This window comes from Cetorhinus maximus, chromosome 22 (assembly GCF_964194155.1).
Source record: "Cetorhinus maximus chromosome 22, sCetMax3.hap1.1, whole genome shotgun sequence".
In the NCBI taxonomy this organism is placed as follows: Eukaryota; Metazoa; Chordata; class Chondrichthyes; order Lamniformes; family Cetorhinidae; genus Cetorhinus; species Cetorhinus maximus.
Window position 1 is genome coordinate 75828940 of NC_135900.1, and position 27211 is coordinate 75856150.

Here is a 27211-nt window from a genome sequence, read left to right on the forward strand (position 1 = left end):
AATATGGGTATGCTCTGAAAACAACATTTGAAACAGTGTAGGGTAGAAGGAAAAATGTGGGGTGGGTGGAGTTGCGTAATGAAATGCATCAAGGGATTGAATACTTTGCCTTCAACTGAGCACTGTTAGCTTCCTGTGCCTGATACTTAAGTGTACAGCAGTTTAAAATGTCCTCTGTGCAGTATTTCTGAACTATGTGAAACAAGTTAAATTGGGGTTGAACTGTAGGGCACTTGGGCTGTTGAATGCAGAAATAGAGGTAGAAGTATTGTTTAAATCATAAACTTTCAAGAAAGGCTTTTCTTGTATCTGGAAAGTGAAACTGTGACAGATGAAGTTTCATTATGCAGGTCAGGAGTAGGATATTAAATCTGTTCAAACCGACAGCAGCACAGTTTATCCTTCTAAAATTAGGATGTGTTCAGAGAGAACTTTTCAGCTGTAGAACACAGGAATGTATCTGATGGTACAGTCTGTTTGAGTCAAGGGTATCACGCAAAAAATGTATTGGCATGATATTAAAGTATATTAGCTAGAGTGCAGCTTTTCCCTAGTGTGCCAGCCCTGATATGCTGAATAAGCCTGATGACAAGCCTGCATTATTTAACTTGTCTGGATCAAGATATTTTGAGACAGTTAGTTACCCAGTCTGTCTGGGCGATTCATGCAAGATGTTGGTGATGCAATTGAAGAGTTTCAGTCCTCCAATCAGGTCATGAATAGCCAAAGATTGTGCCCTACCTCTGTTCTCTATCTACTAGATTCATGGAGAAAGTTGTGCTCTCATACCACATCCAAGTGACAGTACTGAGATCATGGTAGATTTCTGAGACTCGTTGTCATGAGGCAGTCTGTTTCTGTACCAGCCTGCACAATTTTTGAAGGAACCTTGTGTTTAAATATGCATTGTGAATACAGGGTGTGTAATAATAAAAAAGATATAGCAGGAGAAGGCCATTCACCCCTTTGAGCCTGCTCTACCATTCAATAAGATCATTTTCTGCCTCTTATACTTCTTTGCACACTATCCCCATATCCCTTGATTCCCTTTGGAATCCAAAATCTACTGATCTCTCATGTGAATATACTCATTGAGCATTCACCATTCTCTGGAGTGGAGAATTCCAAAGATTTGCAACACATTGAGTGAAGAGATGTCTCTTCATCTTAGTCCAAAATTACTGATCCCTTAATCTGTAAGTGTGAGCCTGAGTTCTGGACACCTCTAGTAGGAGAAAAGATCCTCCCAACATCTACCCTGTGAATCCCTTCAATAATACCATAATTTTCAATGGGATCTCTTCTCATTTTTCTAAATTCTAGGAAATATAGGCCCAGTATACTCAATCTCTCCTGTTGGGACAATATGTCATTCCAGAAATCAATCTGGTGAACCTTCGTTGCATACCCTCCAGGGCAAGTATATTCTTTTAAATGAGACCAAAAGTTTACACAACACCACAGGTGTGGTCTCATCTATATCCTATACAATTGCAGGAAGACTTTCTTACTCTTATACTCCAATCCCTTTGTGATAAAAGACTAGTATAGCATTTGCTTTCCTGATTGCTTACTGTACCTCCATATTAACATTATGATTTCGTACAAGGACATCCAGGTCTCTGATTACCGACATTTCCTAGTCTCTCCTCATTTAAAAAATACTCTGCTTTTCTGTGTTGCCTACCAGAGTGGATAATTTCACACATGTTCATATTATGTTCCATCTGCCACTTTGCTGCCCAGCCCCTTGACTTGTCTTGATTCTTTTGCAGCCTCTGTGCCATCCTTGGCCTACTTTCCCGCCCAACTGTGTATCTTCAAACTCTCATACATTATTCTCACTCCAGTCAGCTACGTCGTTTATATAGATTGTAAAATGCTGAGGCCCGAGCATGGACCCTTGTAGCACGCCGCTAATTACAGACCTACCATCCCAAAAATTGTGTTTATTCCTACTGTTTTCTGTCCCATCCTCGGTTCAAGCTAATATACTACCTTCAATCCCATCAGCTTTAATTTTGTGAAATAAACTCTTTTTTGGAACCTTATTGGTCATTTTTTGAAAATTCAAATACACAACAGCCACTTAACCCACCCCATTCAAGCGCAAAGCTCGAACAGATTTTCAAACATTATTTCTCTTTCAAATCAGTGTTGATTCTGCCCAATCATATTATGATTTTCTAAGCAGCCTGTTAACATCCTAATAATAGATTCTAGCATTTCCCTACTACTGATGTTAGACAAACTGGCCTACACTTGTCTGTTTTCTCTCTCCTTTCTTGAATAACAGTTACATTTGCTACCTTCCAATCCATGGAGACTGATTCAGAATCTCAGGAAATATGAATGATTTAATATTGATGCTTCCACTTTCTCTGTAGCCGCCTCTTTTAAAACATGGCCGTAGGTCCAGGATATTTGTTTTTTTAGTTGTATTAATTCCTCCAGTACTCTTTCTTTAATACTAATTTCTTTAAGTTTTCATTCTCACTAAACCCTTGGTTTCCCACTATTTCAGAATGTTTTGTGTTTTCTACTATGAAGATAGTTACTAAGTGTTTAAAGTACCTGCCATTTCCTTATTCCCTCTTATAATTTCTCCTGTCTCTGCCTCTAAGACATCCATATTTGCTTTTGCTGTTCTCTTCCTTTTCATGTATCTGCAGAACGTTTCATGTCTCTTGCAAGCCTCTGACCCACATACTATTTGTCTTAGCAACGTTATAAACCTCTTGCTTTAATACTATCTTTAACTTGTTAGCCATAGTTGGACCACTTTTCCCACAGGGCTTTCTTCCTTAAGGGAGTATGTATTTATTGTAAGTTATGTATTAACTATTTAATCATTTGCCATTGCTTATTTACCATCATATCTTTTAATCTAATTTCCCAATCTACCTTGGGGAACTTGCCCCTTACACTTACAAAGTTTCCTTTATTCAGATTTATGACCCTAGTTTTGGACTTCAGTACATTAGTCTCAAGACTTAACTATATCAAAGTGCCTGAGTGTGGCATTTTACGAATTCTGTCTCCTCCCAAGCTCTGTCAGTGTAGTCAGGTGTTGATAACTTACGTTTTCTGCAAGATTATCATTTGTGCTCTGCACATGTAGATATGGACTGCCCATGCAATGATGCACAGCTGTCGTCTCCTGCAGAAATGTGCTTTTCCTTTCTCCTGTGTATGTTCACAAATCATCTTTGTCCATCCACATTCTCTTCCGCCCCCCCTCCCCCCCAAAACGGATGCATTAATGCCTTGATTTTCCTTCTACCAGATGTCGATTTAGGAAAACCAGATTTTTCTTCGCACAATTTTACACACAGCTGGCAATTTATCTAATTGTGCAGAAACTGTTGTATTGTGCAGTATGACAATGTTGATGTATGCATTTTTATTTTGGCTGTTGGCGTTTACTGTCTCAGATGATGCTTCATAACATGTCTAACAACTTCAAAGCTCACAAACTATAAATATGTTTTCAAAAGACTTGGATTGTTGAACTACTGTTCCAGCTGTAATTAGACATGTGTAAATAGTTATTGTGCATGTCTATTAGTTCTCTTCATTTCAGTATTAAAGATGCAGGTTTGGCAATATTCACGTTGAAACTCTGAACCAGGGTTTAGCAAAGGTTGGTAATTTTTGGTGTTATTTGGTATGTCAAAGTGTCTTTCAACTCACTTGTGCTCTAAAATGAGTTAGGAGCAGGAGATAGAAAGCTATAGGTGAAATGATTTATCAGTAAAAATTTTAATTCTAAATTCTCATAACTCAGTTTCACACAGCCTCCAGTGTAAATTTGCTCAAAGGTGCCTTAATGTTTTGTTATGAGGAGTTTTTTTTTGAAATGGTCATCAGATTTTTAACTCTGCAATTGGTTCCATCACATTGGAATTTGGCAAATGTAACATCACTTTTCAAGAAAGGAGAGAGAAAGAAAACAGGGAACTACAGGCCAGTTAGCTTAACATCAGTTGTTGGGAAAATGCTGGAATCTATTAAGGAAGTCTTAACAATGCACTTAGAAAATCAGAATTTAATTAGAACAAGCCAAAATGGTTTTTAAAAAGGGAAATCCTGTTTAACAAATTTATTACAGTTTTTTGAGGATGTAACTCGTCAGCAGATAAAGGGGAACCTGTAGATGTTATATATCTGGATTTCTAAAAACGCAGTCAGTAAAGTGCTACACAAAAGGTTTATAGGCAAGATAAGGGCTCATGGAGTTGGGATATATTAGCATGGACAGAGAATTGGTTCATGAACTGGAAACAGAGTGGACATAAATAGGCATTTTGAAGTTGGCAGGCTGTGATGAGTGCAATGCCGCAAGGATCAGTGCTGGGGCATCAGCTATTTGCAATCAATATGAATGACTTCGCTGAAGAGACTGAGAGTAATGTATCTGAGTTTGCTGATGATACAAAATTAGGTGGAAAGGTAAGCTGTGGGGAGGACACAGGCTGTTAAGAGATATAGACAGGCATCCATATCTGGATTGTGTCTGCAACTCGAAGCTTTAGCTCTGAGTTGTTATGCTAGAGTCCGAGGTGCAGACATTGTAATGCATCAGGCAGAGCCTCCCTCTGGATATTTTGACCCAGGAGGCAGTCACGCTTCTTAGGTCGTAGTTTAAATTTGGTTCGGAGTTGAGAACAAGAGGATGTGGCTGCAACTCGAGCAGTTAGGGGAATCATGGACATAGTGATGAAGGAATTTGTTTTTGCCATGGACCCAACAAGTAAGAGGTACTTGATGCCGGTGTGGATGAGAACAAAAACAGCAGGAGAATGAGCAAATTAACCAAGGCACTGTGGAACAGGAGGCCATTTAAATGGGGAGAGCGAAAAGGGATGTTGTTGTGATAGAAAGTAGTATAGTCGGGAGATAGGTATTGTTTTATGCTGCTACAACCAGGAGTCCCAAAGGCTGTGTTGCCTGCCAGTTGTTGGAGGAAAGAACATCTTGCAGCTGGTGAAGTGGGGGGAGGATAAGTTTATTAGTAAGTGAAAAAAGTCAAGGCTGTAGAGCAGAGTAGTGAATAAGTAGATTGTGTCAGGAAGGAGCAGAGGGTTTAAAAGTGTTATTAGGGTATGAGTGACTTAAATAGAAAAATGTTAAATCAGATATATGAATGCACAACGCACTTGTAGTAAGATAGACTAATTAATGGCACAGAGATAAATTTGTTTGACTGGTAGTCATTACTGAAACATGGTGACCAAAGTTGGGAAATAAAGATTTTAGAAAAGATAGGCCAAATGGAATAGGAGGTGGGATAGGCTTGAAAAAGGATGCCATAAAGGCAATACAGAGAAAGTATTTAAGACTAAAAAAATCAAGATGTAGAATCAGTTTGGGGGACTAAGGGCAGAAAACACTGGTAGGAGTGGTTTATAGCCAGCTAATAATGATCATGTTTGACACAGTATAATTGAGGAAATTAGAAGAGCATGTAACAGGACAATGAAATAGTCGTGTGGGATTTGAAGTCTCAGAGACTGGGAAAATCATGTCTTAGCTTGGAGGATGAGTTCATGGAATACATTCGTGACAGTTGCCCAGAACAATGTTGAGGAATCAAGTGAAGACCATGCTATTTCAGAAATAGTATTATATATTGAAACAGTTAATTAACAGTTTGTATTAAAGAATCTTCTAGAGGAGTGATCAGAATATGAGGAATGTAATGAAGTTTAAGTGTGATGTATTACGTTCAAACCTAGAGGTATGAGGTGAAAGTTGATTGAGGTAAATTGGGAAATTAGATTAAAAGTCAAGTTGGTCAATTAGCAATGGTAATGATTAAAGAAATATGAATTCTTTCCAAAGGATATACCTTTCCTTGAATAGAAAATCTGCTACATAAGTGATCAGCCATGGCTAGCTAGAAATGTTAAATATTGTATCTGATTAAAAGAAGCTTGCAATGTTCCCCAAAAGCGTGAGGATTGTGAGGATTTTGAAAATCACCAAAAAATGGACAGAGGAGTAAAGTAGCAAGAAACTGGTGAGGGCATTGGTTCCTCAAAGGAGTTCAGTCAGAGCAAAGTTTGTAGCCTCATAGGCAACTCAGCTGTACAGGAAGAAAGGAAGAGCAATAGTGTTAGAGGATTCGTTAGAGGAGTAGACAGGCATTTCTGTGGTGGTGGATCTGAGTACAGGATGGTATGTTGCCTCCCATGTCACGGTGCGGCTGCAGGACATTGTTCTGGGGGAGGGTGAACAGCCAGAGGTCATGGTCCACATTGGTAACAGTATGTTGGAGCAGTACATTGAGGAGCCAACTAGGGATCGGGCTATTTTGGATTTAGTGTTGTGTACTGACAGAGGGCTAATTAATAACCTTCCTGTAAAGGAGCCTTTGGGAAATAGTGATCATAATATGATAGAATTTTGCATTAAGTTTGAAAATGATATAGTTCATTCTGAAACTAGGGTCTTAAATCTGAAGAAAGGAAATTAGGACGGTAGAGGGGCAAGTTGGCTGTGGTGGATTGAGAAGATACACTAAAAGATTTGATGGTAGACAGGCAATGGCTAGTATTTAAAGAATACTACACTGTATACAACAGATACACATTCCTCTTAGGTGTAAACACCCAAAGGGAAAGGTAAATCAACTGTGGTTAACAGAAGAAGTTAAAGATTGCATTAGATCAAAGGAATTGGCTTATAAGGGTGGAAGAGAAAAGTGGTAAGCCTGAGGATTGGAAGCAGTTTAAAATCCAGCAAAGGAGGACCAAGCAACTAATTAAGAAAGGGAAAAGAGAATATGAATATGAACTAGTGAGGAACATAAAGGCAGACTGTAAAATCATCTTTAGGTATGTGAAAAGGAAAAGATTAGCTAGGACAAATGTGGGCCTGTTACAGGTGGGGATGGAAATTTATAGTGGAGAACAGGGAAATGGCAGAGAAACTAAATAGTTAGTTTGTGTCTGTCTTCACACAAGAAAGTACAGAACATCTCCCAGAAATACTAGGCAACCAAGGGACTTGTGAAACTGAGGAACGAAAAGAAATTAGTATTAGTAAAGAGGTAGTACTTGAAAATTTAACTGGATTGAAGGTTGATAAATCCCCTGGACCAGATGAACTTCATCCCAGAGTGTTGAAGGAGGTGGCTAGAGAGATAGCAGATGCATTGGTGGTTATCTTTCAAAATTCTTTATATTCTGGAAAGGCTCCTGTGGACTGGAAAGTAGCAAATTTCTAACCCCACTATTTAAGGAAGGAAGAAGGAGAACGAAGAGCTACAGACCTGTTAGTTTTCCTTCAGTATTAGGGAAAATATTAGAATCTATTATAAAGGATGTGATAACTGGACATTTAGAAAAGAATAGTAAAATTGGGTAGAGTCAACATGGATTTATGAAAGGGAAATCATGTTTGACAAGCAGCATTGATAAAGGAGAACCAGTGGATGTAGTGTTTTTGGATTTTCAGAAGGCTTTTGATAAGGTCCCACACAGGCGGTGAGTAAATAAAATTAGATATATAAAATAATAATATAAAATATACTTGTGTGGATTGAGAATTGGATATCAGACAAAGAGTAGGAGTAAACGGATCATTCTCAGGATGGCGAGCTGTCGTCAGGCGCTGCAAAGCTCAGTGCTAGGTCCACAGCTGTTCACAATCTATAGAAATGATTTGGATGTGGGGACTAATTGTAATATTTCCAAATGTACCAAACTGGGTGGGAACTTAAGTTGTGAGGAGGATGCAAGGAGGCTTCAAGAGGACTTGGACAGGCTAAATCAATGAGCTAGAACATGGCAGATGGAATATAATGTGAATAAGTGTGAAGTTATTCACTTTAATAGAGAAAAACAGGCAGAATATTTCTTAAATGGTGAGAGATTGGGAAGTGCAGGTGTCCAAAGAGACCTGGGTGCCCTTGTTCTGGAGCCACTAAAAGTTAGCATACAGGTGCAGCAAGCAATTCAGAAGATGAACGGTATGTTGCCCTTCGTCACAAGGGAACTTGAGTACAGGAGTTGAGTACAGGTGCTGCAGTTGTATAGAGCCTTGGTGAGACCTCATTGGAGTATTGTGTACAGTTTTCGTCCCCTTATCGAAGGAGGGATATACTTGCTATAGAGGGAGTGCAATGGGCGTTCACCAGATTAACCTCTGGGATGGTGGGATTGTTTTGTGAGGAGAGATTGAGCAGGCTGGGTCTGTATTCCCTTGAGCTTCGAAGAATGAGGGGTGACCTCATTGAAACTTAGTAAGTTCTTGTAGGACATGACAGGGTGGATGTAGATAAGATGTTTCCCCTGGCTGGTGAGTCTGAAACCAGGGACATAATCTCAGGATAAAGGGTAGGCCATTTAAGACAGATGAAGAGGAATTTCTTCACTCAGAGGGTGATGAATGTTTGAAATTCTCTACCCTCAAGGGCTGTAGAAGGTCAATCAATAGATTTCTGGAGGCTAATGACATCAAGGGATATGGACATAGCACAGGAAAGTGGCATTGAGGTAGATGATCAGCCATTATCGAATTGAACAGTGGAGCATGCTTGATGGGCTGAATGGCCTACTCCTGTTCGTGTTCCTATAGAAACAGCTTAAGAGTATTCACAGATATGTAAAACGGCAAAGATTAGTGGGAGCAATCTTGGGATTGCTCTCCCTTAGGAAGATAGGAGACATGCTAATAGAAAATAAGGAAATAGCAGGGATGTTGAAAAAATACCTTGTATTTGTCCTCAAAGTAGAGGACATGCAACATTCCAAATTGTGAGGTATTGAGGGTTTAATGAGAGTTAGGAACTTAGTGTAATTGAACAGCACTTACTAAACAATGCTGATTGCACTAAGAATTACCCGAACAACCAATTTAAGATTTAGTTGGGCTCACAGTGTGCCTCACTTACCTGTGTTCGAAGCTACATATATTCACTCACATGGCCCTGTCCTTTTCAAACAGAACATATCCATGCATCGTGCTTTTTGTCAACTGAGCAAAAGCTCATTAATGATACTAAAGAAAAAGCACTAGAAAATTAATGGGACCAAAAGCTGGAAAATGTTCACCTGATGGGCTAAACCTAGGCTTTTAAAAGACGTGACTGCAGAGATTGTAGATGCATTGATTTTTTCAGAGTTTCCTAGGTTCTAGAAGGATCCTTGTTGATTAGAAGGTTGCAAATGGAACCTTGCTGTTCAGTAGACACACGGAGAGAAAACGGGGGGAAATGGGCTAGCTAGCCTGACATCGCTAGGGATAATGCTTGAATCTATTAGGATGTGGCAGAGGCATTTGGAAAATCACTGATTCAAAACCATTTTATGAAGGGGAGATTTGATTTTTTTTGATGGTGTAACTATAAAAATAAATGAGGGAACCAGTATTTTCAAAAGGCATTCATAAAGTGCCACGCAGGAGATTGCTACATAGATTTAGGGCTCATGAGGTTGTGGGTAATATTAGCATGGATTGAGATTTGTTTGGCTGAGAGTAGAAATAAGCAGGTCATTTTTTTGGGATGGTGGGGTGTAATTCATGGAGTGTCACAAGGATTGTTACCTGGCCTTCAGTTATTTATGGTATTTTTCAGTAACTTGAACCCAGCCCCCTCTTGTAATTGATCCAAGTTTTCTACTAATACAAAGCTAGGTGGGAAAGTAAGATGTGGGGATGACCTGAAAGGATATAGACAGTGATTGGACAAGAAGCTAGCATTTGGGGAAAGTGTGAAATTACCTATTTTGGATAGGATGGATGAAAAAGAAATTTTTTTTAGGTGAGATGAATAAATCTTGGTATTCAGAAGAATTTTGGGGCCATTTTACATGAATCTCAAAGTTAAAATGCAATTGAAGCAAGCAATTAGCAAGGTAAAATATAGGAAGATCTGTCTTGTGTTGGGTTGAAGCATAAGTGTAAGCAAGTCTTCCTTCAATTATCTAGGACTTTGGTGAGGCCACACCTGGAGTAGCATGTACAGCTTGGTCTCCTTGCCAAAGGAAGGATGTACTTTCCTTTCGAGGAGGTGGAATGAAAGGTCACTAGATTGATTCCTGGGATGTGAGGAGAGAATGAGAAGAGAGGGCCAATATTCTCCAGAGTTTAGAAGGATGCTGGGTGATCTCAATGCAACATAAAATCTGTCCTTCCAAGCCCTCTGAAAGACTGTTACCCCTGGCCTGGGAGTCTAGAACTGGGTGTCATAGTTTCAGGATAAGAGGTCAGCCATTTAGGATTAAGATGACGAGAAACCCCTCTCGATGGGCTGTGAATCTTTGGAACTCTATACCACAAAGACTGTAGACGCTCAGTCCGTGAGTATATTCGAGACCGAGTCCCCAAAAACCTATTGATCTAAGGGAATCCAGGAATATGTGGTTGGGACAAGAAAGTGGAGTTGATGTATAAGTTCAGCCATGATCTTATTGGATGGTGAAAAGGGCTGGAGGAGTAGTATGACTTACTTAAGCAAATATTTCTTATGTTCGTCACAAACCTTTAAAACAGTGAAGTGGCAAAGGTGCAGATTGAGTGATGGGGAACCTTCTCTGAGCATTTTATTTTGGTCCTCCCCCTTTGTACTCTAAAGGTTCTGTGCTTTTTGCTGGAATACAGCCATCATCCAAAACCCCTAAAGTAGGCACTTTTCATGGGTGCGCTTGAGTGTCAGCAGGTGATTGACCTTCCTTCCATGTGTCACCAGGATCTTCCTGTTCCTTCCTTGTAGATTATGTTTAATATTGCACACATACATGTTTGAAAATTTCTCATTTGAGACAACTTTCAAGAGTTGTAAGCAGACAGGGGCAGGTTTTGAATTTGGCAAACTATGGTTACAAAGCATACAGGGGTTTGTTTCCACATGCTCAGTGGCACATGCAAAATGTTTATAAACACGCAAGCTAAGACCGTGCATGCTGACTGTATTCTTTGTGTCAGCCCACAGACATTGCATTGCTAAGCTATTTCCTGGCCGCCTTGGGCATGCTCTAATGGCACTCTGATACACCTTCTGGTGGCTCCAGCCACCTTCACCAATGTTGTTTTAAACTAATGACGTGAGGAAGGGATGTACAAGAGCAGCTAAGCACTCAGCGAGTGTGAGGGAGGTGCACAGCCAAGGGTAGATAATGGGAAAGTGAAGGTGTGTACAAGACAGAGTTGGAGGAGAAGGACTGGGTGACACGCAATTACATCTTACTTTGTCGCTTTACGCCTGTGCCTGACCCTCTGTTTCTTGCCCTGTGTCCAACTCAGCATGTTAATTTAGCATGTGTTTGCACACCAGACAGGAGGTCCAGTTACAGGAGGACATCACTACACATTGCTCAACTCATCAATGTGGAAAATTCCCCCTGTGGGTTGAAATAAATTCCTTCAGTTTGTGTACCTGTTACTTCGCAACTGTGGTTGAGTCTCTATCAGTAACTTCTGTTGTCAGTAGGACTCAGAGCGCAAAGGGTTCAAAGAGGGGCACTATGATGTATAAATCTCTGTCTGCTACTTGCCTTTTCCATCATTCCCTTTTGCTGTTGAATGCGCTCATGCCTTTTTAAATTGGAAGTGCAACAGAACCAAATGAAGTATGTCTAAAAGGTGTTTTTGAACTATGTTATCAGCATGACCTCAAAGCACAGTCTACTTTATTTCTGCAGAATTAGATTGAAAATCCCATTTGTGTTTCAGAATTTGTAATGGTCATCCTCTTGATTGCCCTGGGAGTCTTGAGACCCTGCATTTAAAATGGACGGTGGCAGTACTGGATGCTTTCATCTTACACAGATATTTACTATTACTTGTGTATGAACATTAAAATCCATCTGTCATATTCAGCCTATCTACATAATTAATCCCAAGCCTCTCTGAAGATTGTCCATCTTTCTGCCTGTTAACCTCCCACTGTGCTTTGTTATCCGTAAATGTAATATCATTAACAATGTCCTGTTCCATATGATTCAAAAATATTGTAAATTGCTAGTCTGTCAAAGCTGAGTGCTTGAAATTCCATGGCTAGGTTTCCTTCAGGCACAGCATTTTCCATTTATTGCATCTCCTGTTGCCAAGCTATTTCTCAATCTGTTCAATTATTCTATCAGCTTAAACTCTCTTCCTAACTCTCGTAAGGAATTTTGTCAGACACCTTTTTGAAAATTGAAGTAAACCATCTCTGATAAAAACAGAAAATGCTGGACGTGCTCAGCAGGTCGGGCAGTATCTGAGTTGACGTCTTATGTTGATGATCTTTAATCAGAACTAGAAAATATTGGAGATGAAGAGCTTTTAAGCAAATGCAGGGCCAGCAGAAAAAGCGGAGCAAAAGTTATAAATGACAAAAGGAATGATGGTGCAAGGCAAAAGTTAGTGATAATGAAACAATTATAGAAACAAGAGATGGGTCCAGAGTGTAAATGGCTACAAGTAGAATAGCAGGGGAAATGGGGGAAACATGGAAAATCTGGCAGATGGGGTTGCCACGAGCTAAAAATGTGGCATGAGAAAGAGGCAGATCCCAGGAGTGCAGATAAAACATCCTTTGAAGCACTTCATAGGCATTAGTGGCACAAGTGGATGCCAGGCCGAAGGAGATGTTAGGAGAGGTGACTGCAAGAGTTGCCAAGAAGATGTGGATTTTAAGGAGGATCTTGGAGATGGAGGGACTTAGCAAAAAAAAATCATAACCGTGTGCCCAAGGAAACTGAAGGCATGGCTCAAATGGCGGAACGAATAGAGGAAGGGGTGTATAAGAGGTCACAATTCGCCCCTCACTCAACACTTCATTCCTGTGCCCCTTTATTTCCTTGAAGGCTTCAGGTTGTATGCCATGTTTTGCCACTGTTATTGCAGCTTGATCTTCTGATTTTAATCAATGTCTGTGGTTCCCTAAATTTCTTTCCTGCATTCTACATGAATATTCATTTTAGTTTTGGATGCCCCTGATTTATCAATTGTTCCACTTTTTGCTTTCCTAATCCTGAGACAGCTCTACATGTAATTTTGCTAATACTCTGGAATCCATCTCCTCAGCAAGTCAAAGCAGACTTGCATCCACCAGTAATTCATCCGTGGTATACAGTTCAGATTGATCTCCCAACTTTGGTAGGACACTAATCTAGAATTGTGATGCCATCTATTTCCCACAGTTCAAATAGATCTGAAACTCCAGAGGTGAGGTAAGAGTGACTGCTATTGACATCAAGACAGCCTTTGACCAAATGTGGCATCAAGGAATCTGAGCAAAACTGGAGTCAATGGGAATCAGGGAAAAAATCTCCACTTGTTGGAGTCATACCTAACACAAAGGAAGATGGTTGTGGTTGTTGACAGTCAATCACCTCAGTTCCAGGACATCACTGCAGGAGTTCCTCAGGGTAGTTTCCTAAGCCCAATCATCTTCAGCTGCTTCATCAATGATCTTCTTTCCATCATAAGATCAGAAGTGGGGATGTTTGCTGATGATTGCACAATGTTCACCATTTGTTACTCCTCAGATGATGATGTAGTCCATGTCTGTATGCATCAAGACCTGGACAACATTCAGGCTTGGGCTGATAAGAGGCAAGTAACATTCATGTCATACAAGTGCAGGAAATAACCATTTCCAACAAGAGAGAATCTAACTATCTCCCTTTGACATTCAACGGCATTATCATCGCTGCATCCCTCATTATCAACATTCTGGCAGTAACTCACCTCCTGACTCCCCAAAGCCTGTCCACCACCTATAAGGCACAAGTCAGGAGTGTGATGGAACACTTTCCACTTGCCTGGATGAGTGCAGCTCCAACAACACTCAAGAAACTCGACGCCATCCAGGACAAAACAGCCCACTTGATTGGCATCCCATCCACCACTTTAAACATTCACTCCCTCCATCACTGACGCAAAGTGGCAACAGTGTGTACCATCTACAATATGCATACTGCAGCAGCTCACCAAAGCTCCTTTGACAGCACCTTCCAAACCTGCAACTTTACCACAACAAAGGACATGGACAGCAGATGCATGGGAAAGCACAATCTGCAAGTTCCCCAACAAGCCACTCACCATCCTGACTTGGAGCTACATTGCCATTCCTTCACTATTGCTGGGTCAAAATCCTGGCACTCTCTCCCTAACAGCACTGTGGGTGTACCTACATCATGTGGACTGCAGTGGCTCAAGGCAGCAGCTCACCACCACCTCCTCGAGGGCAATTAGTGATGGGTAACAAATGCTGACCAAGCCAGCGACACCCTGTGAAAGAATAAATTTTTTTTAAATGAACCAGTTCCTTCATCCATGCTAACATATTAAACCCAATGAATTTCAGAAATATACTTTAAACAGAAAACGATCCCTAACCAGGACTGAAGTCACCTATCATAAATTTTTCAAAATAACTAATTCAACCAGACTGTATAAATAATGTCTGTGTTAAAGTCTTAGGATGCTCAACTATCCTTCAAGTAATGGAAAATACTGACGATTCGAGAGGTAGGCAAAGAGTTGGTAAGAAGCATGACAGGCAGGCTAGCAGCTTTACTACTTGTCAGTCAATTGATGGAAGTATCCCCATGCCAATCAAGCCTACTTGCTGAATCATTAAGCAGCAGGATTTTGAATTTGCTTGGGGACAAGGTCACAGAGATGGCAGTAGAAATATATGCTGCAGTCTTACAGCTTTCCAAATCTCGAAACCCATTCAAATAGGTGCAATATTACAGTATTGGAGACCTAACTATGTCTCAAGGAGGGAGTAGGGTGTCGTGGGGGGAGGGGGGCGAATCTACAATAGTACATAGTCTCTGGATGGAATGTACTTAATGGTACAAATGATCGTTTCCCACTCCTCAAACCCACCGTAGAAATTTAGACAATGTATTCTAAAGGAGAGAACTGAGAAATTATGTACATTATAGTAGATACTGTGGACACTACAAACACCAGCACCTATCTCGACTGATAGCAGCTAGCCACTTTACTAGATGAACCAACATTGAAAGAAATCTCCACTTACTCCAATCACAGCATCATCAAAACAAAACACATACTGGATCAAATAAGGGTAACGAATGAGATCTCCACACAACACATTTAAGTTTCTTACCCAGAGAACTTCCTATTCCCAATTCACCTACAAAAGTTATCATACCAATTGTCACCAGTTTAAAAACTAAGGCCACCCTTGAATTAAATTTTAGTTAGCAGATTAAGTGGTTGAATGCTGTTCAGCTCAGATCCTTTGGCCATTCTAAACAATGCTGGTAACCGAGTGAGGATACAATGCCAAAAGGCCACTCAGTACAATAATCACAAGACGACAATAGTTTGAATCAATCCATTGTAAGAGCAATAGTATAGCAGCCTACCTGAGGACTGATGCTGGGGAAATTTAAAACTTCATTACCTGGTCCAATCCCCTGATGCAGTTCTGAAATGTTAGTTGCTAGTACAGTACCTGTATCCTAGAATTACCAGTTGTGGCAAGACCACCTCAACAGTCTGCATGGAGTGGGTGTGGGAGATTGTGGTTAAATGCATTTCTGCAAGAGGGCACATCCAAGTAGCAGCAGGCATACAGCGGAAGCAGCATGCAATAGAAAGAGCTAAGCAATCCCACAACCAACAGATAAGATCTAAGCCCTGCAGTCCTGCCACACCCAGTCATGAACGGTAGTGGACAATTAAACTGGAGGAGGCAGCTCCATAAATACCATCCTCAATGATGGGGGAGCCCAGCACATCAGTGCAGATGAGAAGGCTGAAGCATTTGCAACCATCTTCAGCCAGAAGCACCAAGTTAATGATCCATTTCTGCCTCCTGAGCTCCCCAGCAAGCTCTCCTCCTGCTATTTCTTATGTTCTTATTGCTGAATAACCGTTACTTCAACAGCCCTAACCATGTCCTCGATCACAACATGAGCAAAATGTGCAAAGTAGTGGGGTAGTTCACCTACATTTAACTTGACCTGTTTCGTGCACCCTTTATTTCAAAGGTGGTTTGAATTCAGAAAAATGCTTGTTTCCAAAAGTTATCTCATTCAGGGCTCAGACTCTGAGCAAGTGTCTGTGTAAATAAAGTAGATGGAGTGAATTCTGTGGCTGGATGAGTTGGAGAGAGCTGTTTTGCTCGTAGTTGAATGATTCGATGCAGAAGATCCAATAGCAGTTTCTCATGGTTTTTAGCATTTCATTGGCTACCTGACACTGACATTAAACAGCTTCAGAACATACATGGTGATGGTGGAATGAATGTTCGCAGGCTCTCGCCCCCTCCTCCACACAACATCATTCAACTGTGCCATTAGACTTTCACTCAGACCACATGCTGATCAGGAGCTTTTGGTTGAAGTTTAAAGGGGATTCTTCAAATTTCTACCTCTGAGTTTCCTCCATCAGTACAGTTTAATTATCTTAAATATCTAGGCTTTGTTGCAGTTTCCCTAATAATGTTTTCAAGCCATGTATGGGACATGATGCATTGTCTGTGGTTGGAGTTTTGGAAAAAGCCCAGGTGGTGGTGAAGCAGGAAGTCTCCCTCAAAAAAAATCGCAAGGCCAGGAGTGCAATCTCTGCTGAATCCTACATTTAATTTGGCCATTACAGTTGTCATACTCATTTAGTTGAATGCATATTGATGTATGCACGCACTGGTGTTGGACTTCACTTGTTTCAAAAAAGTATTGATTTTTAATGGAACTTCCAATCTAACAGGAGAACTGCAGTCAGTGGTGCAGTAACAAGCCTGCTTCATCTACATCTATGCTGATATTTTAACTGGCTACTCAGGATATCTTGACCTTATTTTAAAGGTGCATTTAAATGGGTAATTTTTTAAAACTAGCCTTGTATTTAAGTATAACACACCCTTCCTTTTGCCAATCACAAACACCACACATTTAATTCCTGCAGCATATTTTCCAGGGTTAGAAATCATTCTGTTCCAATCTCGAGCTCACTGTGAAGTATAAATAACTCAAAGGCGCCACAAGGTGTCAACCATCTGCTCAAGGCAGTTAATATGACACACACTCTGCTCCCCGCCCCCTCAGCCCTTTGCCAGGTGCATCGTCTGGTATATTGCTGAGTTATGCGAAAGGAGGTTCAGTTACCAGTCTGAGTCATGTTGGCTGATCTTGGCCAGTGCAGCAGGTTATTACAACAATTGGCTTCACTGCTCTTCACAAGTGAAGGGAAAAATCAACTATAATCCCATTCCTACTCTTGTCGACTGTCTCTAATTGGAAAATGATTCTCTGGGGGTTGAATCAATAAGGATCCAGACAGCTATGAGCAAATAACCTGACTTCATTGGCCTGCATGTGATTAATAACAATTTGGGTTCTTTCTGGTGTCTGTGAAACTGTACAGAAGCATGAATCAGCACTTCTCGGTGAAAATGGGAAACAATCGCAGACTAGAAAGTGGAAGGGCAAAGGACACTGGGAGAATGTCTTGCCACAGGATCACTGGAGCCACGAGAAAAGGCAGACATCATTGCAGTGTAACATTCCATCTGAAAACCAATGCAGCCCTCCCTCTTAACCTCGCCCATGTGAACACAAACTCCTGTTCACACTTTTGTTACTTGCCAGACTGTACTTTTCTACTGGCTCCCAAACTCCACCCTCTGCCACCTCCAAGTCACCCCAGACTTCTTGTCCAAATCCATAACCCACACTTCCATACCTGGTCCTACTCGCCCAGCATCCAGTCCTCACTGGCACCCATTTTCCCCAACACACTTCAAAATTCTTTACCTCCCATTTCCTTTAGTTTTGCCTCACCTCTGCTCTGCAAGCTCCACCAACCTAATGTCCTAACCTCTCCTCTAGTCCTTAATCCCATGCACAAGAATTACAGCTGAATTCTTATTGTGTCAGCCTTGCTCTCCAGAACTTTTTTAAATCCCTCTGCTTTTATCTCATCGCAGTGCACACTCTTACTCTTCAGTGCTCATCTCCTTTTGGAGTGTCTTGGGCTGCTTTCAATTTAAAACCTTTTTAAAATTCAAGCTCGTTGAAGTGTATGCACTCATCCACCTGGTTATGACACTCGAACCCAAAGCCACCTAACTTGACTGAGAGCGCAGCCGACTAGGCTTGGTGAAATTGCCATTTATAGCTTGGCTCGTCATAGATTTACTTAATTTCTGCCGATTCACCAAGCTGACCTTCTTTGAAAAGAGGGTTTGTGCCACTTGAAAGGTGGATGCTGAGTAGGCAGGATTGGCAGCCAACAAGGCTAGCAAAGAGTAAGGACTTATTCTGATTCCACTGTACTGGTTAGAGTGATAAATAGGAATGCCAATACTTCTGTTCTGATGAGAAATGCTTGAGCTTTGGCTGTATTACATACTTGCAATTTAAAACATAACTCAACGGAAAGCTCCTTTAGCCAGGTTAGCAAGACAGGGGAGACTGCGATTGAGCCAGTAGGACCCTGAACAAGTTACTCAGCAGCCTTTGCATCCTGGGCCAATCGGATGGCGACCATTGTCAGCAGCCTTGCTGCATCTTGCATCTGCATTAACTTCAGTGCCTGTGTGTAAATGTAAGCGTGTACAGGCAGCAATTATTTTAAGAGGCTATTGGCTGACCTACAGAACATCAATTTTTCTGAAAGCTGCTCAAGCAGGGTTGTAAATGTCAGCGGAGCATTTTGCAAACTTGTAATTGTTGAAAATGTGTTCCGTTCAACTTTCTTTTTTTTGTCCTTTCAATGTTCAGTTTGACACGTGATGAGCTTTAAACTAAGCACTCATAATGACCACATCTTATGTATTTTTAAAAATAAATTGTGTTCTTTGACTTGCATTATTTCTTATACAAGCATACGAATTAGGAACAGCAGAAGGCCATTTGGCCCCTTGAGCCTGCTCTGCCATTCAATAAGATCATGGCTGATCTGATTGTGGCCTCAGCTCCACATTTTGCCTATCCCCAATAACCTTTGACTCTCTTATTCAAGAATCTATCTACCTCAAATATTCATTGACCCTGTATCTGCTACTCTCTGGGGAAGAGAGTTCCAAAGGTTGACAATCCTCTGAAAAATTTTTTTCTTAACCCCTATCTTAAATGGGAGGCCCCTTATTTTTAAACTGTGTCCCCTAGTTTTAGAGTCTCCCACAGGGGGAAACATCTTTTCAGCATCCAGCCTGTCAAGTCCCCTCAGGATCTTGTATGTTTCAATACCATCTGGAATAATGAGATATAATTGTGATAAATGTGTTGTTGGTTGTTACGGCCAAGCAAACCGACCACCTAATTGCTTACGTAGTTACCTCTTGGCCACTTAGTGCATCACCAGCAGTGTGATCTGTACTTCCCCTCCCTTTCCAATCGACAGCTAAGGTGGGAAGAAGTATGTAGAATGGATGAACTGCACGGAGAAAATGAAATTCTCAACAACTACCTTGAGGTTGCTAAACTGTGATAAATTGGTATTCATTTGGTGCTGAGATTGTCATCCCGATTTGTAAACAATTCAGATAAATTAAAATTTGGATTTTTTTCTGTAGGATTTCCAAAGCCCCATATCCCTGTTCTCTTCTGTGGGAGATGATGTAAATCATTAGGCAGAACTTCCCATTCATTGTCAGGCCTTGTCAGTGGAACTGCAATACAATTTTGATTACGTGCATAACTGGTAGAGATTTTTCTTTAATCACCTCGGATAATTTATTTTCTGCTGGATTTCCTGCTCCCTCTTTAAACAACTGGTAGTTATTGGATCTGTGATTTGATTTTCCTGAGCACGGTGACATTGTACTCTTAACAGATGAAGGGTGGGCTCGGATATTAGCTGTTTTGGATGAACCTTGTAGAACATGCACACTTAAAACCTGCAGAGTCAGAAGTTTATGCAGGAAAGTGCAACCCCTTAACTTTTGAAATTGTCTTTGAAATGTGACCACTTTGCTTTGCCTATAGCTTTGTCATATGAATGAGCTGCAGATGTCTGCTGATTAAGTCAACAGAAGCTTTAAATTGGAGGAAGGATCCTTATATTTGGGCATCAGGTAGGGTTATGAAGATGTGGATTTTGGAAGCTAGAATGCACACTGGGCCAGAGCAATTTGCGTGAACTCCAGTGACCGGAATAGAGACGGGGTCCAGGGAATGAGCGTGTACCGCAATGGATGGAATAGAGATGGGTTCCGGGGAATGTGTGTACCGTAGTGTCTGAAATAGAGACGGGATCCAGGGAATATGCATGGACCTTGGTGACTGGAATAGGAACGGGATCCAGGGAATGTACGTGGACCTCAGTGGCTGGAATAGAGACTGGATCCAAAGGATGTATAAGCCCAATGGAATGGAGACTGGGTCAGCAAGTGGCTGCTGGTACCAAACTGAAACAGTTGCTTCAGTGAGCAGAGAAACAACGAGTATGAAGACCCCAGTAATAGGAATGGAAATGCCACCATTGAATGTGTGCAAACCCAAAGTAGACAGGGTCGCTGAATACATGTGAGCAGACTAGTGAATGTGAGACCCCTTTAAGTGGCACGGAGTCAAGACCAGTAAAATCCAAAACTTATCTGGCAATGCCCAGTTAATTTTTGTTTTTCCTTTTATTTTATTTTATTTTTTTCAGACAGCGGCAGTAATGTGGCAAGTTTAAATGTCAAAGAGTGGCAGGATGGTCTACGGGCACTGTTACCAAATATTAACATCAATTTTGGGGGACTACCAAATGCTGCTTCCTGCTCTTCAGTGAACCATGCAGCACCAACCTCAGCCAACAGCACCAGCCTGAACTGGGAGAGTGGGAGTGGCTGGATGGACCCAGCAATTATAACAGGTGAGGCCAACCGATCATCTCCATTCAGCTCACTCCTTTACCCCTGTGCAGACCCAGTCTGGATCCAATGGTTCAAACTTGAACTATAATCAAATAAATAACACTGATAGAATCAGCACTGATTTTTGACCTTTCATTTTGAAATTGGAATCTGTATCCATGATTTTGGATGTCACTGGCATCAGTTGTCTAATGCTGTAGCAAATGAAGTGGTTTTTTTTATTTTGTTATTTGCAAACATGATTTCTGATGTTAGGAAGTGTCTAGTCAGAGTTGAACCAGGTTGAAGACAGTCCTGACTGAATCCCCATGTTAATAGAGTGTTTGTGTCACTCAGACTTGGGTAAATTGTAGCACATGACGCATTGAATCTATTACTCAGTTCCACTGTTAGGTTTCTGAAAACTATGATTACAGTGAAGTGTCACAGCGGGTGTGTGAAATATTCACACACTCACTTCAGCTGTGTGAAGTACTTTGCAACACAATTCCAGACTTTGCCTTTCCAAACTTTGTACTGTGTCTGAAGACAGCATTTTGAGTTGATGTGAAAGGCCTGCTGGGTACAGGTCTGCCACTGGTTGGAATAGCGATTCAGTTAGAGATTCTGGATCAGTATTCTGTGAGATGCTCTTAAAGTGCATTTTCCCCTATAACACGTTGTTTCTGATGCAGTAAATAACCCTCTGCTGACACTGTTAGTAACTTCCAGGTGGTCAGAAACTGGAACTGAGCCATGGATGGTACTGGAACTGAACTACAGTATTCCTCAGATAAATTCTGTAACTGTCTTCCTATACAATTGCAGGAAACTTGCAGAGCTGGCTAAAAACAAAAATTGTGTGGAAGTTGTCTATGGATTTAGTCATGTTGGGTTAAGGCTCTCCATACAAAGCACCTTCTTACTGGAAAAGTAAAGGTATTGAGGCTGCAGGACACCAAAGACCAAGTGAAAGATGTGCATTCAATAAGCTTGCGATGTCAACCATGGCTCATGGTAGCACTTTAAGCCAGAAGGACATTGGGTTATTGCTTCAAATCCCACACTACAGTCTTGAGCACATAAAAAAGATTAACACCTGAGTGCATTACTGAGGGTGTGCTGCGCCATCTTTCAGAGGACCAGTAAAACCAAACCCCATCAAGTGCCCTTTCAAGTGGACATAAAAGCTCCCGTGGTACTATTTCAAAGCAAAGTAGGGGAATTCTCCCAGTGTGCTGGCCAACATTTATCCCTCGATCAATTCACTAAAACAATGCACTCGTCATTATCTCATTGCTGTTTGTGGGACTTTGCAAATTGGTTGCTGTATTTCCACAACACAAAACTGATCACACTTTGTTGGCTGTGAAGTGCTTTGGGACACTGAGGTACCAATCTGTTTTAAACTTGTTGCTTCCACTGGAATGGCTTTGTTTAGCATGTGTTTTATGCAATATAGTTGCTTCCATAAGCCGCCACACTTTCTCATTCTCCCAATAATGTACCAGTTGTGTGTGGTAAGACAATTTTAGTCGGTTTACCTTCTGTGGTAGTATTTCATTTTAACCTGGGTCTTGCTCCTTCACTCTCTCATTCAATGAGTGGGTGTGTTGCTCGTGAATTATTTGGCTCTTGTTTTGTGCCTACCGTTCAGATGAATCTCCTTCATTTTGTGCAAATCATTTTGTACCAATGTAACTGTTTTGAACCATAAAATGCTGGAATTACACAGGAAATCAGGCAGCATCTGTGGCAAGAAACAGATTTAATGTTTCAGGTCAATGACTTGAACATTTTGGACCCTGTTTTGAAAACAGGGCATTAAAGGCAACTAACTGCACGCTTGCCTGAATGCTCTTGTAAAGTGCAGGGATCCCTTTAGACGCTGAAGTTTGCTGGAAATTGCTTGTCAGAAATAAGCTGAATCTCATCTTTTTGGACAGTATTGCCCACTCAGAATAGCTGATGAGGCATGGGTGTTGCACTGGCGATACTGTTTTTACCACTTACACTAATTGTAGTAGAAAATATCTTACACACAGTCTAGGTTAGAGTACTTTGTTATTTAATGCACACCTACCCCATTTAGTACTAAACTTCTTTCACCAAAGTTTAGAATTCTGCAGTTTGTTATTGCAGCTTCTAGATTTTATTCCAGCAATTGCATGTGGTACTTTGCCTTCCTCATGATTGCTGAAACTGTTGATTCGAATCATAAGACTTACCAGATCCACCCATGAATGAGCATTGAGACCATTGGACCCTCAATAGTGTTTGATTCATTTTCATTTACTAATCTGGATTCTCAAATAGCTACATGTGACTAGTGGCTAATATATTGGACCTTTACATAGTGCATTTCCAAGTTTTTCACTCTAGTAGTCAGTTTTGTTGAGTTCTCTTTTCCATGTGATTATTAAATAGATAACTGGGTCAGACAGGCCTCTGATTCATTTCTTGGTTTGTGCTGAGTTAATGCACTGGGCATCAACACCTGAGTTTGAGGGGGAGAAACTCGGCCAGCTCGGGAGTTACAAAACTCAGCCCTGCTGGGTTGACAAGTGCCAAGTAACATTCGTGCCATGCAATGACCATCTCCAAGAGAGAATCTAAGCACCACCCCTTGACATTCAGTGGCATTGCCATCGCTGAATCCCCCACTATCAACATCCTGGGGGTTACCATTGATCAGAAGCTGAACTGGACTAGCATATAAATACAGTGCCTATGGGAGCAGGTCAGAGGCTAGGATCCCTGTGGCGAACAACTCACCTCTTGACTCCCCAAAGCCTGTCCACCATCTACAAGGCACAAGTCAGAAGATGGAATACTCGCCACTGGCCTGGATGAGTGCAGCTCCAACAACACTCAAGAAGCTTGACACCATCCAGCACAAAGCAGGCCTCTTCATTGACACCCCCTTCCACAAACATTCACTCCCTCCACCCCCGACGCACAGTAGCAGCAGTGTGTATCATCTACAAGATCTACTGCAGGAACTCACCAAGGCTCCTTAGGCAGCGCCTTCCAAACCCACGACCACTACCATTTAGAAGGACAAAGGCAGCAGACACATGGGAACACCGCCACCTGGAAGTTCCCTAACTTGGAAATATATCACCATTCCTTCACTGTCATTAGGTCAAAATCCTGGAACTCCCTTCCTAACGTCACTGTGGGTGTATCTATACCACAGGGACCGCAGTGATTCAAGAAGGCAGCTCACCACCACCTCAAGGGCAATTAGGGATGGGCAATAAATGCTGGCCTAGTCAGCGATGCCCAACATCCTGTAAATGAATAAAAAAAATGGAATGCAGACTTGTGCAGATCATAGTATGGTCAAAAGTAGCCTTGGTGGTATTTCTCCTCCAGTAAAATAGCTTCCCCGCATTCAGAATTCAATATGAATCACTTTGAAAAGGAAGTTAGATACAAACTTGAAAAGGAGAAGCTTGTGGTGCTAGGTGGGAAGGGGAGGAGAGTGGAACTTAAATGAATAGCTCTTTCAAAGAGATAGCATAGACCTGATGGGCCAAATGACCACTTTCTGTGCATTAAGATTCTCAGAACAGGAAGCTTCTCAATGGTGTGGAGAGAAATTTGTGGAACAAGGATTAAAGAAATTACTGAACTGTATCTCTCTTTAAAGGTTTGTCAGCATTTCAGGTAAACAAACAAGAAACAAGAGTATGTAACTGGGGCTGCAGAAGTTGGTAGAGCTATTGGCAATCTCCTGTAGTAGTCATCTGGATGGAGATTTTGTAAAGTAAATTACAGCACCTTTGAACGATTGTTGTTTGTTTATGGTTCGGAGTTCCAGAAGACTGAGCAGCAAGAAGTCTGCCTTTGAGAACCTACTATCTGTCCTTTTTGCATTTAACTATAGTTGGACTATAACACTTGTCTCCAGATGTAAGTTGCTTAGCAGGAAAATATCAGGGTACAAATGGAATCATTCTGTAAGAAACTGCCTAAAATTTACTCTTAAAGTTTCTACAACATGCCGTTGAAAAATGTGGTTTGTGCAAAATTAAAATTGATTTTTTTTTTGGAAATGACAGATGGGAGAATTGATTCACCCTCTTGCATTCCACCGCCCACCCAGTGCTGTGTACACACTTCAGAATTGATGACCGCTATGCATGTTTTCTAATGCAGCAACACATCCCTTTCCACATTGAAAACCTGAGCTTTGGTGTGGAGAAGTCTGATCCTGTTTGTTGCCACACTTGGTTTAGATTCCCAGGCCCCAGAAAGAAAGAGAGTGGTGGTGTTCTGAACTGTATAGTAGCCTGTACGTACCTGGGTTGCAGCAGCTGGTAGCATGGGTGAATTAGTTAGTACCATTCTTTGCAATTGGTACCCAATTTTCAAATCTAGTACCATCTCAGCAAGCAGGTTGCTAGTTACCTTGCGTGCAGTATCAAACCTCGGCAACAGTTGGCCTCCATCAGGGGGCCATTGCATGTAACTTCCAGCATTACAGAATCTGTGTGGCCAGGCCAAATGTTTTGTTTGTATTTTGTGAATTATATGTATGAGTTTCCGTGTAGCTCAGCAAGCCTATTGTTGGTATACTCCAAGAAAATTAAACTCAGAATTTAGGCTTTTATTTTCCTTGGGGTTTACGTTTGGGGAAATTCAATCTAATCAATAAGGCTTCTCTTTTACAACTTCTGCTTCTGTGTGCCTTCATTGCTGTTTATTTGAATCGATTCCCCGCCATGGAGCACCAAGCTCCAGTTGACAGTAGGTATGCTTGTGACTGTCTTGTCCTGTATGTGATGAGAATGAACAGCACTGGTTTTCAGCGACTTGGCCTCTTTGCCTGTGGCAAGCACAGACTATGGCGACTTGCCCACCTTCCAGTGGAACAACCAAAACTGAAGTGTGGACAGGGACAATCAAATCTCATCTGCCTTCTCACTTCTTTCCTTGAAGCAGTTCACTGGAATGAAATTGTCTATTTTACTGCAATGTAAACAATCTTTGGGGCATTCGAAACAGTTTGTCAAATTGTAAGGAATATGCAGCACAGAAATAGGCCAGTTGTCCCAAGAAGTCCATTTATGCTTCACTCGAGCCAAATCTAATTCAATCAGTATAACCTTCTCCTTCAAATGCTTATCTAACTTCCCCTTATATACATCAATTCTATTCACCTCAGCCACTCCCTCAAGTCGCCAGTTTCATGTTCTTACCACACTTTAGGTAAAGAAGTTCCTTCTGAATTTCCAATTTGATTTCTTGGTACCTATCTTCTATTGATGACATCTAGTTTTGTTCTTCCTTATCAGTAGAAACTTACTCTCCCTCTACTCCACCAAAACCTTTTTATTGTTTTAAAAACCTCTACTAGGTTACCTTTCCACCTTCACATTTGAGGTGTTAAGATACCAACCTGCTCAATGCAAGGAACAAATGCAATTGGATACAGGACAACTAGATTTAGGCAGGCCCAATGATGTTTACTTGTCCTTGTCCGTATGATTTATTCCTTCAGTTTTGGAGGTGGGGTTGTGGTGGCAGGGCACAATGCTACAAACCCTTTATTTTTGCTGTGCCCATTTCACACACAATACAGAAACCCGCCATCAGTCTCTCCATCCCAGAATATTTGAAACCATCTTCATTGCCGCAAAGTTAGATTGGGTAATGTATACAAAATCTGCTTGAAAGTCCATTGGAGTGAACTTCCTTAAAGTCTTTTTGCCCAAGACCACCTATTTCAACTTTGCTGTGGACTATAGTCAGCTGTGGCTCAGTGGTAGAACTGAATGGGTTCAAGTCCCACTTCAGAAACTTGAGCACACAGCCTAGGCTGAAACTTCAGTGCTGCACTGTCTGAGACGCCATCTTTTGGATGGATTTAAGGGATCTCGCAGCACTACTTGAAGTAAAGTTAAGTAATTTGTCCCCATTGCCCTGGACAATGGACCCTGTAATTTTTTTTGTAGTGTGTGATAGATTTGTTTAAATGCACAGGCTCTATATTTTTTTGTGTGGCAACTTAAGGGGCTGTCATTCATGGTCTGTGCAGGAACTTTAAGATTGCTGCACAGCTTAGAAGAAACATTGGTCCTGTCCAGTATTTATGTCTCACCCTGGATCACTGAAATGGATTAGGCATTTATCTCATTGCGGTTTGTGGCACCTTGTTCTTTGAAAATTGGCTCCACATTTCCTACATTACAACAGTGAGTACACTTCAGGAGTACACTTGGTTGACAAAGGTGCTTTGGGATGTCCTGAGGTTGTGAATACAAATATAAATTCCTCCCTTCTGTTTGACTTGGTCCTGAAATCCCAGATTAGTAGCAAACTAAAGCATGATTTGAAAACTGGGCTTAGAGGTATTTAGTGTTCTCTGGCATTTAATATAATTTTATTGCTCTTTGCTTGACTTCTGAACCCATTTCTGTAAGATGTTGCAGGAGCCCTGCC

At 41.2% G+C, this 27211-nt stretch overlaps 1 protein-coding gene across 4 annotated transcripts in view; it reads left to right on the top strand.

Annotated features, from left to right (window-relative positions):
• Positions 1-27211, top strand: part of cnot4b (CCR4-NOT transcription complex, subunit 4b) — a 143711-nt gene that overhangs the window by 103969 nt on the left and 12531 nt on the right. For 2 of the 4 annotated variants that reach the window (XM_078568535.1, XM_078568536.1), the window contains exon 11: positions 20575-20781. The exons of the other annotated variants lie outside the window; for them this stretch is intronic. In XM_078568535.1, the coding sequence (XP_078424661.1) occupies positions 20575-20781 (207 nt within the window). The remainder of the gene's footprint in view (positions 1-20574; positions 20782-27211) is intronic. 4 annotated transcript variants of the gene reach the window in all.